Source organism: Sminthopsis crassicaudata, chromosome 4 (assembly GCF_048593235.1).
Source record: "Sminthopsis crassicaudata isolate SCR6 chromosome 4, ASM4859323v1, whole genome shotgun sequence".
Classification (NCBI taxonomy): domain Eukaryota; kingdom Metazoa; phylum Chordata; class Mammalia; order Dasyuromorphia; family Dasyuridae; genus Sminthopsis; species Sminthopsis crassicaudata.
In genome coordinates, this window is record NC_133620.1 from 336929080 (window position 1) to 336944797 (window position 15718).

At 40.2% G+C, this 15718-nt stretch overlaps 1 protein-coding gene across 1 annotated transcript in view; it reads right to left on the minus strand.

The window, feature by feature from the left end:
- The window catches only part of EVPL (envoplakin), a 37689-nt gene extending 22350 nt beyond the window's left edge, over nt 1-15339 (minus strand). The window contains exons 1-4 of the mRNA XM_074260790.1: nt 15126-15339; nt 10986-11085; nt 9583-9737; nt 8351-8477 (exon numbers count right to left, since the gene is read on the minus strand). Coding sequence (XP_074116891.1) covers nt 8351-8477; nt 9583-9737; nt 10986-11085; nt 15126-15208 — 465 coding nt within the window. The 5' untranslated portion in view covers nt 15209-15339. The remainder of the gene's footprint in view (nt 1-8350; nt 8478-9582; nt 9738-10985; nt 11086-15125) is intronic.
- Nucleotides 15340-15718: the final 379 nt, after the last annotated feature.

A 15718-nucleotide genomic window follows, 5' to 3' on the forward strand; every position in this document is an offset into this window, starting at 1 on the left:
AGGCAAATCATCTATGGTGCTACAGGAAGAAAACAAGAACAAAAGTAACAATGAGACTACAAAAATTGGCTACATTTGGACACTGGAAAGATGGAGACCAGACTGAGTTGCTGTCTATAGCAAAGCTTCTTACACTGTGGGTTGTGACCCCCTATGAGGTCACATAAGTGAATGTAAGGATCATGAAAATTTGGCAGCAGTAAAAGGTACCAAATATTCTGCCAAGATTTAATTCTTTAGGTAAAATAAATTAACATCCATATTAGTATGCAAATTTGCTTTTATCTTTAATAAATGGTAAAATTATATTATACAAAATAATTGTTTTAAGATAAATTTCCTTAGGATTTATTATCAGTAAATGTTTGATTTGTATATCTATTTTATATATCTATATCCCTAGGATAGAGTAAAAATTTCTCAAGCAAAAAGTGGAAAAAGTTTAAGATGACCTTGTCTAGAACAGAGTTATTTCCCATCTCTGTCAAAGGCACCCTGTTCTCCCACTCAGCCAGGCATGAAGGCATGGATTGCTGGGAAAGAGCTAGAAGGGAGATGATCTAGTCCGGTCCTCTCATTTTACAGATGTAGAAACTGAGGTCCAAAAGAATTAAATGGTCACTTAAGAAGGAAGTAATAGAGCCAAGATTCAGATCCACGCCTTTTCACTCATCTTTGGCCATCTTTTTCTTCACCCACCTCCAATTAGTCATTAACTTCCATAAAATGAGATAATATTTGTCAAGTGCTTGGCCTGAGCCTCCATAAAAATGGAAATAATGACATCTATACTTTTTACCCCATGGGGCTATTGTGGAAAAGTATTCTGTAAACCTTAAAGTGCTATTTAAATTGTGAGTTATTATTATACTAGTAAGCATTAAACCAGAATGCTGGAATCTGGAACCCAAGCAATTGGTGTTTACACAGTTCTATGGTTAGCAAACCTCCTGCCCATGTAGGCTCTCTAAGGCAAGGGCCTCCTTTCCTTGTTTGTCTCACAGGATCCTATGAGTGCAGATCTAGGGCCAGAGGGACATTAAAAGCCAGAGTCCAACCCCTTCAGTTTATAGATAAGGATGAGGTACACAGAGGTTAGATCATTGCCACAACTAGTACATATCTAAGGCAAGGTTTGAACTTGTCTTCCTGCTTTCAAGTCCGGTGCACTAATATTAGACCACTTCAATTTCTTGTATTCCCAATATTCTTACCTGAATTCATCTCAGTGTGACTTATCACCAATCCCTTTCCTTCTCTGCCCTATTTTTGACACTCTTTCCTTGTGCTCACAGAAATCTAGCTCTCTGGGATTCCCTGCATCCTTGGTCACCTTCTTCAGGGAGACACGAAATGGGCCAGGAGAAAGAGCTGACATACCCTACTGTCAATTTCATATTTTCCTTTGTCCCATCTCCCTGCAGATGTTTCCTAATGGTTCACTTTATCCACCTGTATCATCCAGTCCAAGCCTTAGTTGCTGTGATCCACCAGGTTCTAGGTCACTATACTTTTCTTCTCTAAGGATTTCAGTTCTTCTCTCTCCCAATTCCTTGCTTACGGATTTCAAAATAGACTTCCTAGTTCCCCAACCTCCTTGAATTCTCTATCACCTGTATCCTTATTCTACCTCCTTTACCCAGAAGGGTAATTATACCATCAATCTCACAGAGTGCCAGCTCTGGAGTCAGGAAGACTCGCCTTCCTGAATCCAAAGCTGACTTCAGACACTAATTAACTGTGTGGTCCCGAGCAAGGTCTTTAACCCTGTTTGACTCATCTGTAAAATGAGCTGGAGAAGGAAATGGAAAATCATTTCAGTATCTTTGTCAAGAAAACCCCAAATAGGATCACATTGACTTGGATACAACTGAAACTGAACAGCAAAGGTAGAACTTGAATTGGGGTCTTACAGACTCCACAGCCAGAGATTGATCCACTGAGACACATAGTAATTTTTAAGTTACACAGAGGCAGAGAAATGATAACTCAATAGATGAAATTCTCCAAACAACATTAGATTATAAGCTCCTCGAGGACAGGGCTTGTCTTTTGACTCTTTTTTTTTTTTAATCCCTAATGCTTAGCACAGTGCCTGGCACAAAATAGGCACTTAATAAATATTTGTTGACTATTGACTGACCACAGAATATAAATGAAGAAAAAGACTTAGGAATTACCTGAAATTAGGGGTAGATAAATAGAGGGGAGAAAAAGGAGCCAGCAAAGGAAATTTAGAAAGAAGGGTCAAAGGAATAAAAGAAAAATTAAAATAGTTGATTATTACAGAAGCTATGGAGAAGTTAATAGAATAATCAATTAAACTACAAATTTGAGCAAACTTATATACAAGCATTTATTGCACTTATTGGGGGGCAGCACAATGTAATGTAAAGACCTAGACTTGCAGTTAAGGAAACTTGGGTTCAAATCTTGCACTTAAACACTAGTAGCATGACTCTGGACAAGCCATTTAACTAACCTCAGTTTCCTCATTTGTAAAATGGTGATTGTGCTCAATGGACTCTGAGGTTCCTTCTAGCTCCAGATTTATAATCCTATCACCTAAGGAGGGAATCTCTTCATGTTCCATTGCTACAGCCCAGCAGGCAATGTGCCTGGGATAGATGCTAAATTCTAACCAGTCCACTGCCCATTTACTTCATCTCCTAGACCCAAGGGTTATTAGAGATAGCTCTATCCAGTTCAGAAAGATGATTTTAAATTTTCAGCATTAGCATTCACACCTTGTAAACTGGCAAACACTACAAATCAGACCTTAATTTTTTGTTTTGTTGATTGTCTAGACTAAGAAAATGATGGAGAAAATGTTAATAAAACAATTAAACTGAAAAGTGTATTGTGCATTCTCCTACTCTCCCTCCCAGAAATCCAGTTGCAAGATATTTGCCAGTGTATCTTTCCATAACTGACCCAAAGCAAGAAACTCCTCTGCAACAAGGCTTTCCTCATCCAAATTTCTTGCTAATAAACATTTTGCAAGAAATCACACGGGAGGACAGCTAGGTGATACAGTGTATAGAATACTAGGAGTTAGGAGGACCTGAGTTCAAATCAGACTTCAGATATCTGACATTTACTAGCTTTGTGACCCTGGCTAAGTTGCTTAACCCTGATAATCTCACCAAACACAACAACAAAAGAGTCACTAAAACAGTGATGGAGTCTGTTGCAAATACTTATTATTTAATTTCAACTCATTGTTGTACCACATTCCTTCTTCCTTTTTTTTTTTTTAAAGCATTTTGTCTTTTAAAAAATTTTTAGCTTTTTATTTTCAAAATATATGCATAGATAATTTCCAACATTCATCCTTGCAAAACTTTGTGTTCCAAATTTTTTTTCCTCCCTTCGCTCCACTGTCTTCTTTAGACAGTAAGTAATCCAATATATGTTAGACATGTATAGTTCTTCTATTCATATTTCCACATTTATCGTGCTGCACTAAGAAAAATCAGATAAAAAAGGAAACAAACGAGAAAGAAAACAAAAAGCAAGCAAACCACAACAAAAAAGTGAAAATATTATATTGTGATCCACATTCAGTCCCTATAGTGCTCTCTCTGGATGCAGATGGTTCTCTCCATCACAAGTCCATTGACACATCCCCTTCTTTCTAGATGGAGTCTCTCTCATATTTCTATCAGTGGCTATTCCAAATTTCTGCTATTTTCTTTAGCCTTTAACAGTTCCCTCACCAAATTTCTTCTTTATTAAAAAAAATAAGACCATATGCTCTGAGTTTCTTCTTCCTTACTAATACCTTAAAGCCTCATTAACATTTTTCACCTGTCCTCTCCTATTTACTCTGGTTTCCAAGGAGCAGGCAGTCTCTCTTGTTGCTAGGGCTAATCCCTCTACATGGATCCCCATTTTTTAACCTTCCATCTGTTCCAAAAGTCTGCCCCACCTATCATAACTCTGTCATCTTCAATCTACTGGTTCCATCTGGACAGCCCATAATCATATTCATATCAATCCCATCATTAAAAATCCTTCATTTGATCTTGACATCCCTTTAAGCCATTACCCTATATTCATCTCCTCCCTTTCACTGCAACACTTATAGAAGAAGTATTCTACTCTTGCTGCCCCTGTACTCTTTCTTATTATTTAATTCTATTCTGAACTTAACAAACACCAAATAGAAACTACATATATAGTAGAAAGGAAAAAGAAGCTGGGATATGATTCCGCTAGGCAGCAAGGTGGATAGAGTGGATAGAGTACTAGATCTGCAGCTAGGAAGACCGGAGTTCAAATTTTACCTGAGACACTTACTTGCTGTGTGACCCTGGCCAAGTCACTTAACTTAATCCACTGGAGGAGGAAATGACAAATCACTCTAGTACCTTTGTCAAGAAAATCCCATGGATGGGATTAGCATGATAAGGTCCATGGGGTTATGAATAACTGAATAACAAGAACATGAAACTGCAGATCTCAAATTAAAATGGATTGTAGACTTAGCTTTTCTTTATAATTATATATAATAAATTCAACCTGCAGAGTTGTCCTGCTTATGCTTCTTTCTGCCCTTCTTTTTGTTCTCTTCTTTGTATTAAAAAAAAAAAAAAGATTCCTTTTTTCCCCATTTCCCCTTCCCTTACTTCCCTTCCCTTCTTCTCTTCTCCCCTCTTGTCCTGTTCTTATTTCCTCACTTCTCCCCTTTCCTCCTCTCCTCTTTTCGGTCTTCTCCTCAGTTCTCTATTCTCTTCTTCTCTCTTTTCCCCCTTTCCCCTTTTCCTCTCTCCTCCCCTTTCCTTCCCTCCCTTCTCCTCCCCTCTTCTTTTCCATACTTTATGCACATTCCCCCCTTTATCCATAATACCTTCCTCTTCTCAAACTGGAAAAAAAAGAAAACAAAGTTATTTTTAAAAAATTCATCATAAAGCAAGATAAATTCTCACATAAGTTCTGCTTTTCTCACAACTCACTCACTTTTCAACTCATTTTGATCTAGTTGTTGATCCTCTCCCACTCTCCCGAAACTATAATCTCCAAAGTTTAGCTGCCAAACCGGACTTCCTTTTCTCACCTCATCCTTCTTGACCACTCCTTCCTCTTGGATACTTCTGTGGCATCACTCCCTCCTCATTCCTCTTCTTTGCACCTCAAGCTCACTTTTCAGTCTCCCCTTCCAGATCACCATCCATCTCCTACCTATCCCACAGATAGGTGCCAGACTAATTAGAAAAGTATCACCATTTTTTCCCTTTTTCTTCTGTTTCTCTCTCTCTGTCTCTCTCTGTCTCTCTCTGTCTCTCTCTCTCTCTATCTCTCATGGTTTCTTCCCTTTCTTCTGATTCTTTTCTTTTCTCTTCCAACATGATTCATAAAGGAAGGTCTATTTTAAAAAAAATTGATGTACAGATATAATCAGAAAAATAAAGAAAAAAGTTTTTTTAAAATTATGCTAGTTAATAAAAAATCTTGTCTATTGTATTGTATATTTACCTTTCTTTCCTTTTCTTCTTACATTTCATCTCCCCTCCACTCTTGATCAAGCCCTTATCATTCAAATCTGGACTATAGTGATACTTTTCTAATTAGTCTTCCCAATTATTTCTCCTTTTTTTCAAACCATTATCTGCAGAACTGCCAAAATGCTTTCTGAAAGCACATACATACCTGACCATGTCAGTCCTGTGTTAGAAAAAAAATGTTCAATTAATGTCATTAGGATAAAATACAAACTCCTGTCCCTTTCATTTCTGACCATCTTCTACCCAGTTTTCCACAGTCTGGCACTCATCTATATATTTTTAAATGTATTTAAAAAGAAAAGACTTTAAAAATACATTTAAAGTAAGTTTTTTTCTTATTGCTACTTTGAATAAAAATATCAGTATGTGCATACAAAGAATAGGAAGAGAATTGTACAGAAATCTGTGAATTTCCATTGTGTGTACATATAGCATATTAGTTAGAAAAGTGTCCTGTTTGTGTTTCCCTTTAAATTACTTTCTGATATATAAACTGATACAAAGTGAAGTGAGCAGAAACAGTAGAACATTGTACACAGTAACAGCACTATTGTATGATGATCATCTATGAATGAGTTAGTTATTTCAACAATACAATGCTCGAAAGGACTCATGATGAAATATGCTATCCACCTCCAGAAAAGGAACTAACCGATGGAATCTGAATGCAAATGGAAGTACCCTATTTTTCACTTAATGTATTTTCCCTGCTTTTTTTTTTCCCTTTTGAGCATATAAAACCTATGTTAATATATTGGATCACTTGCCATCTAAAGGAGGGAGTGAAAAAATTAGAATACAAGGTTTTGTGAGGGTGAATCTTGAAACTTATCCATGTATCTTCTTTGACAATAAAAAACTTTAATTAAAAAAAAAAGAAAATTTAAATTTTGCCTGATATTCACAGTTTATTACAATCTGGTATCATTTTATTTTTTTGTATTTATCTCACATTACTTCCCCTAAACATACCCTATGGTTGGAATTGGAATATTCTAATAAAATTGAAATATTCATTAAAAAAAACAAAAAAATAAAATTTATGTTAAATTGTTTATTATCTTAGGGAGGAGAGGAAGAAATGAGAGAGAAAATGTAGAACTCATTTCTAAAAGATGAATGCTAAAAATTCTCTTTGTGTAACTGGAGAAAAATAAAATATTATTTAAAAAATGACATAAGCTTCCTTCTGTTCCATTCAGTGTACTTTAAAATACTGCTTCATTAATATTCTCATCATTCTTTTTCTTCCTGCTTCACTTTCATTACTCCTTCCTTTTTTTATCTCAAATTCCTCCACAATTTTTAAAAAATTACCTTATTGTCAATAATAATCAATACATAGTTAAGCAAGATAATCCACACACTGTTTCCAAAAAATATCCTTCACCTCCCTGTAAGACTATCTTCCTTTTCAACCTTTCAACCTTTACATTACTTCCCTTTATGAATACTTTATGACGTGCTGGTAAATGTTTAACAATCAGCTCTCTGGGGAAAAACAAGCAGTACTTACACTACACTTTTAAGTTTAATCTGTATTATTAGCATTTTTTCCATCATTTTCTCAAGGCTAGCCAATCCACAAAACCACAAATTAAGCCTTGCTTTGTAGTCTTTGCTGATTTCCAGGTGTCAGTATTCAAAATGAAAATTAAATCATCTGTCACATTTCTGCATTATCCAGCCCGACTGGTCTGGTAGCTAGTCCCTGAACCAACACTCTAAATCCCATCTCTGTGCCACAGAAGCTGTCCTTCGTGGCAGGAATTCACTCCACCCTGACTTTTTCCTCATTAGCCTCCTTAAAGGTCACTGGGACATCGAGGTGGTATGGTGGGTAGAGTGCCAACTCTGGAGTCAGGAAGACTCAGGTTCAAAGCTGACTTCAGACACTTACTAGCTGTGTGATACTGGACAACTCATTTAACCCCGTTTGCCTCAGTTTCCTCATCTGTAAAATGAGCTAGAGAAGTAAAGGGCAAACTACTGCAGTATTTTCACCAAGAAAACTCCAAATAGCATCACAGAGAATCAGACACAACTTATGTGAATGAATAAAAAAAGTCATCTTCTTTGTAAAGTCTTCTGTGATTTACCCTTTTCTTCCTCAAAATGCCTTGTATTAGACTTATTTGTATACATGTTTTATCCCACCCATCCCTTTCTTTTCTTTAAAGTATAAACTCCTTGGCAGCAGGGATTATTACTTTTTGTCTATATCCAGAACATATAGTACAGTGTTTGTCATATTAAAAAATATGATAAATATATTAATTATTTAATAATTTATAATAAACACATTTATTTAATATATAATTTATATATAATACATACATATTCATATGTACATATTATACATACATTTATAATATGCATGTAATTTATAATTAATTAAATAGAAATAAATAATGTAATAAATATATTATTAAGTTAAATAAATAAATTCACTAGACCATTAAAAAGTAGGTACTCAATAGATACTTAGTGTAAAGATTGTGTCCAGGTGATGGATAAACTGGATGATTCCCAATCATAACTAGTATTTCTAAAGCACTTTACCACTGATAAAACACTCTACATGTATAATTTCATTCAATTCACACAAAGGAAGTGCTTTATTTTTCTCTTTTTACAGAGGAAGAAACTGAGGAAATGCTTTGCTTAGGGTCACAAGGCATGTATCTGAGGTTGGATTTGAATTCAGGTGTTCTTGAGTCCAAGCCCTGCACCATGGAGCCTCTTTTGTAGCCAGAGTACCCTGGGGATACTGAGACACGGGAAGGCAGAGCATCCTAGAAGCCAGGAGCTAGGACTTCTGAGGGAGGAGGAGCCACTCTTACCTGCTTCTGCTCCAGCACCCGAGCCCAGTCAACTTTTGGTGTTATATCAGAAGGCAGCACAATCTTTTCATAGAGCTCGCGGTACTCGGCACATTCCTGGGTCACTCGTTCATGCAGTTGCTTGATGCTGTCAATGGAGGAGATGGGCACGGTGGTCAGTACAAAGGCAAAGGACATCAGGTGACCTTTCCTAACTGGCTTCCCTCCTCACCCCTAAGAACCACAAGTATCCAGGAGAGCAGTCTGGAACTCAGCCCAAAGAGCTTTCAAATTGTGCACATCCTTTGACCCAGCAGCGCCATTACTGGATTTGTATCCCAAGGAAATATAAATAAAATAAAGAAATCTTTATTTAAAAAATAAATAAATAAAATAAAATAAATGAGAGAAAATGTGCAAAAATATTTGTAGCAGCCCTTTTGTGGCAGCCAAAAATTGGAAAATAAGTAGATGCCCATCAATTATGGAATGACTGAACAAGTTGTGGTACATGAAGGTAATGATACATTACTGTTCTATAAAAAATGATGAACAAGCTGATTTTAGAAAGGTCTGGAAAGATTTACATGAACTGATGCTGAGTAAAACAAGCAGAACCAGGAAGACATTGTACACAATAACAGCATGAATGTGAGATGATCAACTATGAAAGGCTTGGTTCTTCTCCGTGGCTCAGGGATCCAGGGCAATCCCAACAAACTTTGGACAGAAAATGCCATCTGCACCCAGAAATAGAACTCTGGAGATTGAATGTAAATCAACACATGCTATGTTCTCCTCCTCCTCCTCCTCCTCCTCCTCCTCCTCCTCCTCCTCCTCCTCCTCCTCCTCCTCCTCCTCCTCCTCCTCTTCCTCCTCCTCCTCCTTTTCCTCCTCCTCCTCCTCCTCCTCCTCCTCCTCCTCCTCCTCCTCCTCCTCCTCCTCCTCCTCCTCCTCCTCCTCCTCCTCCTCCTCCTCCTCCTCCTCCTCCTCCTCCTCCTCCTCCTCCTCTTCTTCTTCTTCTTCTTCTTCTTCTTCTTCTTCTTCTTCTTCTTCTTCTTCTTCTTCTTCTTCTTTTTTTAATTTCTCCCATGGCTTTTCCCTTTTGCTCTGATTTTTTTTCTCCCCCCAAAAAAGTAATATGTATTAAAAAAAAAAAAAAAAAAAAAAAAACGCAAGGACTGGTGTTTCTGCCCCACCTTCTCCTTTTCCCTTTCTCAGGGCCACAGCCCCACTCCCCTTAGCTCACTCACTCTTTCTCAATCTCAGCCGCTTGTGGATGCTTCATTCTCTTGGCTTTGTCCATGTCCAGGAATAGGTCCTTCAGCAACATCTCAGCTTCCTTCAGGTCCCGACCGGTCTCCTCTTGGTACTGGAGGGCTTGGTTCTGTTCACTGTTTGTCCTGTCCTGTGGATACACATTTTTGTGCTCAGGCTATCTCTGCCATCCTTTCCCCAGGCTACCATTCTGTCCCTGGCTGCCGCTGCCAACTTAAGTCCACGCCAGCTACCCTGATGCCCATTGCCAGTGGCTTCTAGAGACAACTTGTAGATGGAAAAACAAACAAGCACATCCATCTCCTTAGTATGCAAATTTGCTTTCCTCTTCAATAAGTGGTAAAATTGTGTGTATACCAAAGAACTGTTTTAAAATACATTTCTTTATGATTTATTATACCTTTTACAATTTGCATACCTTTTTATATACCTATGAACCCAAGGCCATGTAAAAATTTCTTAGGCAAGAAGAGGCCATGATTAGAGAGTTTAAGAAGTCCTGATTTAATCCTGCCTTCCTCATTACTGTACAATGAGCCGGAGAAAGAAATTGTATTATCTGTGGCAAGAAAACCTTATGTATGTGTATATATGCATGTGGATTACACATACATACATAATCATAAACTGAAGCAGTTAATGGTCCGGGCTCATAGAGTTAGCAAGTATATGAGACCAAATTTGCACTCATCTCCCTGACTCCAGGCTCAATTCTCTTTCCACTTCACTACCCAGCCTGGTTCACGAGAAGCATTTAATAAATGGCTTGTTAAGGAATGGAGGATGGTGGACTAGACACTCTTTAAGGTTCCGAAATCTAGGATCTCCTGTCCTCTTAATCTACTGGAGAAGAGACATATTTGTATGTTCAGACTGAGCAGAGCCATGGGAGAAAGGCTCTCTCCTTCCCCAGACTTCCAAGAAGTCTCTGTCTGGATCTCTCCTTTATGTACAGCTGTGTCTTATTTTGCTAGAAAGTAAGCTTCTTGAAGGCAGTTAATGAGGGATATGACTTTGAGGCAGCTCTCTAGCCACAACCACTTACACATATTACTTTCTTTTTTTAAATAATAGTTTTTTATTTTTTAAAATATATGCAAAGATAGTTTTCAACATTCACCCTTGCAAAACCTTGTGATCCAGATTTTTCTCCTTCCCTCCCCATTTCCTTCCTCCCCCACAGAGCAAGTAATCCAATATAGGTTACACATGTGCAATTCTTCTAAACATGTTTCCACATCTATAATGCAGTACTGTTTGCTAATGGATAATTAGGAATGCTCTAATACATATCTCCCCCCCCCCCCCCCATACATGTCCTCACTTTTTCTCTAACCTCCCTCAAGCCCTTGCCCCATTTAGACTGTCCGGGTCTCACCAGCTTCAGTCTCCTCTGGGTCTCCAGGATGTCCCTCTCCACTTGGTCTGCATTGGCTTGCATGCGTGTGATGAGTTGTGCTAATTCTTGGGTGGAGGCCCTTGGGGAAATCAGGAAGAGAAAGAGGATAAATACTTTGGGGATTGAAGGAATTTGTTTTGCTTAATTATGGATATTTGTTATGAGGATTTCTCTTTTTTTTTCCTTTTTTCCTTCTTTTCCCCTCCTCCCATCTTTTTTTTTATTCTCTTTCTCCCTTCTTCCTTCTTTCCCTATCTTCCTTTTTTCCCATTTCCTCATTTTTTCTTACCTTCCTTCTTTCTTTCCTTTCTCCCTTCCTTCTTCTCTTCTACTCTCCCTCCTTCTCCTTTTCCTTCCTTCCTTCTTTTATTTCTCTCTTCCTCCCTTTTTTCTCCCTCCTTCCCTTCCTCCCTCCCTTCCTTTTTTTTTTTTTTTTTTTAAGCAACTGTGGATGGGAGGGAAAGAAAAATAAATGCTTATTAATTAAAAATAATTTTAAAAAACTTTAAATCTTTTGGGGAGATATTAACCCTTCCATTTCCAACTGCACCAACATAGGCAGAGTTCATTCACAGTTGGCCAAATCATTGGACAGAAACAGTGGGTCAAATCATTGTTGGCCCCTAGTTGGGGACTAATAGCTTAGCTTAGGTACACGTTCCACTTTAAGGGAGCCGAGGCTGGCCTGATATAATCTTGTCTGATCCCTTCCTGGTCTGGAACCCCATTATCTTTCCTTTACCACCACAACCTGAGTGACTCATTTTACCTCCTAGAGGCTCAACAAACAAGATTTCCAACTCTCTGCAGGGACCCTAGAGCAGGGGAGTAAGCTACAGCTCCCTTAGCTTTCCCCATCCTGGGACCAGCAGAGCAGGACCTCACCCAGATTCCTCCTACTTCCCTGGGTGGGAGGGAGAGGTAGAGAATGAGTCACTGACTCAATTTAACACCTGGTGGGTCCTTCTGGGATGTCCAGCTGGGCTTCCTCAGGTGTTTCATTATTGAGCCCCCCTTCTCAATCATCTCGGAGCTTTCTCTAGACTTAAAATCCACCTCCCAAAGTTCTTTTTTGGTGCACTCCTATGAAGGACAATGCAGTGGTAGTCTGGGGCCCTGGATGCCTTTCTCAGCATCCTAACCTTGTAGGGGATCTCTGCTGGCTTGAAGGGAGTTGTTCCTCTCTGGGCAGTGGTAGCACCAAGGGGGCAGACAGGACTTTCTAGTAGTCTTATCTAAGACTTTTTGTTTAATCTAGATAGACTCCTGACTCCTGGAGAAGTTGCCCTGATCTTATCCATATAATGAGCCTTTCATCTGGACGAGTCATCTTGGGGCCTCTGCCTGTTCTGAGACTCAGAGACAGTTTGTCACCTTGAAGTAAAGTAAAAAAAGGGAGAGTTCAGAGAGCTCTGGGAGCAGGATCCAAGAGCCCCGCTTGACTACTTATTGTTGAGAAGTTCCAAAAGCTCCACTATTATTTTCTGACTGATTCACAAGAATCTGAGGCAGATATTTTTAATTTGGAGTCCACAAACACCCCACCTTGCAAAACATCTGAGATAGATTTCAGGGCATCCATGACCTTGGGTGGGAAAAAATTGCATCTTTATTTTTACAAATCTTTTGTTTCTTTTGTAATCTTATTTTTTTATTGTCTGCATTTAAAGGATCATCCCAAGAAGGGCCCACAAAATTCACTACACTGCCAAAGGGGTCCATGGTACAAAAAAGGTTTAGAATCCCTGGTCTAAAAGAACCACACAGAGTTGAAAGCTTTTGCTCAGAGCAACCCCTAGCTAGCTAAGAACACCCTCTCCAAACCCTATTTCCCTGGCTTTAGTATGCCCTACTAAAGGATGTTTGGAAAGGATGTTTCACATTCTCACCCACCCTGAGGGACTTTTGATGAGCTGGGAGGAGGAGAATAGTTAAGGATCAGCTCAGAATGGAGGGTCCCTCTCAAAGGTTTGGAATGGAAAGAAACCATTATACAACCTAACTGGAGATTAGAAAAACATGTTACATCATTTCCAATATCTCTTCAAACTTGGATTTCTCCTCTTTTACCATCCACAGGAGAAACTCAAGCTGGTTCCCAAGCTCCAGCCTTATGGTTCTCAGCAATGGCCTAAAGATCATGTTTCAGAGTATCTCTTCTGGGGTCTTGATTCTGTGTGTTCTATATCTTCCCCTAGGTGTTAACACAATGCCAGGGGTTCTTTACCTGGTGTCTAGAAACTTATTTTTTAAATATTTTGATAACTGTATCGTAATTTGTTTCCAATAAAATTATAACATAATGCAATAATATAAAACCAATATAATTGGTTTTCCCCATAATCCTTTGCATTTTATTTTTATTTTTTTATTTTATTTTAAACATTATCTTGAGAAAGGGTCCATAGTCTTCACTAGGACCAAAGGAGTACAGGCCCCAGAAAAGATGAAATGTTCCTCAGCTCCATGTCTTTGGCCTTGCTGGACATAACCCCTTCTTCTGAGATTCTCTTTGGGCATATACTCCTAGGGTGGCTAAGAATTTGGCAGGCAGATACTCTAAGCACATTAAATATAGAAAGATCTTATATATCCTAAAATAATTATTGTATCATTTTTTGGTGTGGAAACAGAAAGCTAGAAGTAAAGCAGGAACCTACGGACTACAGCAGTGGTTTTCAAAGTGTGGTCCAGAGAACTGGGGATCTCTGAAACTCTTTCAAAGGGTCTACAAGTTAAAATTAGTTTTTTATTTCTAATATTGAAAATATCTATAAATATAACCTGCAGTAATTTTTTTCCTCCTGAGGTAACTGGGGTTAAGTGACTTGCCCAGGGTCACACAGGTAGGGAGTGTTGAGTGTCTGAGACCAGATTTGTTCTCAGGTCCTCCTGACTTCAGGGCTGGTGCTCTATCCACTGCACCACCTAGCTGTTCCCAGTAATTTTTTTTTTTTTTTTTTTTTTTGGAGGCTGGGGTTAAGTGACTTGCCCAGGGTCACACAGCTAGGAAGTGTTAAGTGTCTGAGACCAGATTTGAACTAGGGTCCTCCTGACTTCAAGGCTGGTGCTCTATCCACTGCGCCACCGAGCTACCCCCCCCACCAGTAATTTTTAATAGTATAAAGACACTGAGAATAAAAGTTTGAGAGCTATTTGCCTCGGGAATGATCTATAATGAAATAATAGTGCCCCTTTACGAAAATATAAATAGAAAGAATTCAGAGATGTAAGAAAAGACATACGGATTGATGGAGAGGGAAAGGATCTGAATGAAGAAAACAATACACACAATGATCACATTATAAATAGAAAGAACCATATAATGGAACTGGACTCACTATAATTTAATTATAATGACTGAGCCAGCCCTGGAGAAGAGTTGTAAAAATGTGCCTCTCTCCCTTCATTTGCAGAGGTGGAGAACTGTGGACAGGGAATATTGCATCAACCCTGGGATTCGGTTACGTGTTGCTTAGTTTGACAGGGCTGGTCTTTCTTTTCAACTTTTGCTATAGAGATTGGGATAGGGGAGACAGAGGGGAGGGGTATATTCAGAAATGAGCGTGCTATAAAAACGAGAGATTAATTGTAAAAGATTAATTTGTGATCAGGGACAGGCCTACCTCTACCCACACTTTTTCGGGGGGAAAGGGGGTTGAAGGTGGATGGATTTCTTTACACTCTAGGGAAACTGAGAGAGCTGGAGCCAGGCGGATTCTCCTAGGCTGGTCTTCCTAGAGGACCCTCACTCACGCCTCTGAGTCCCATCTTGAGGGACAAGGGAAAGTTTCTGAGCCCAGTCTGACAGCTTTTCTCGGCTGTGCGGCTTGAAAGGAGCCCACTGGCTGCCCCGTGGAATCCCACCAGCCCCCACGCTGGTACCGCAGACGGACACAACTCCCTCTACCTTCGCCCACTAGGGGCCGGAGCTCCGAGACAAAACAGATTCCCTGCGCCAAGAGCCTTTTGGCCTCGGGGACTAGAGATACCTGAGCTGGGCTAGGTCCTGGGGCCGGCCACTTGCAAGTTGGTGGGGGCCCATCCTCAGCAGCGCGCCCCCGCTCCCCTCCCCGCCCCCTGCCCAAATACATCCCCGGCTAGCCGGCCCCTCCTCACCTGGCGTGCTTGCCGGGGGAGCCCTTAGGAGAGCCCTTGGAGACCCCCTTCCCAGGGGAGCCTTTGCTTAGCCCTTTGAACATGGTGCTGGAGTCAGGCTCGGTGGCGGCTCGGACACGGGCTCAGGCTGCAGCCGAGTGGGTCCCGGGGCTTCTGGCCGGTTTTGTGCAGGGCGGAGGATCTGGCCCGGGAAGAATAGTTTCTGGGAGGCTCCTCCCTGCAGGTGAGCGGGCCGGGAGCTCGCACTCACACTCAGACTAACACAACCAGTTTAGGAGGGAAGTACAGCCCGGAGGGTGTGGCGGCAGAGCCTGCCCGACTCCCGGAGAATGTTTGGACTTGTTCCACCTCCACACACCCAGAGAAGGAGAAAGCCACCCAGAGATCGAGGAGGAGGGGTGCCCGGAGATTCCGCTGAAAGCGGGGGGGTGTTCAGGTGCGGCAAGCCAAGTCCGGCCGGAAGGAAGAGGGATCCCGTCGGGACAATGCACCGGAGAGACGGACGGGCGGAGATGAACCCCGACTTTTCCTCCCCGCATCGGTTCTCGGAGGGGTGCGCCCGATATGTGCACACCATGCCCCTCAACTTAGCA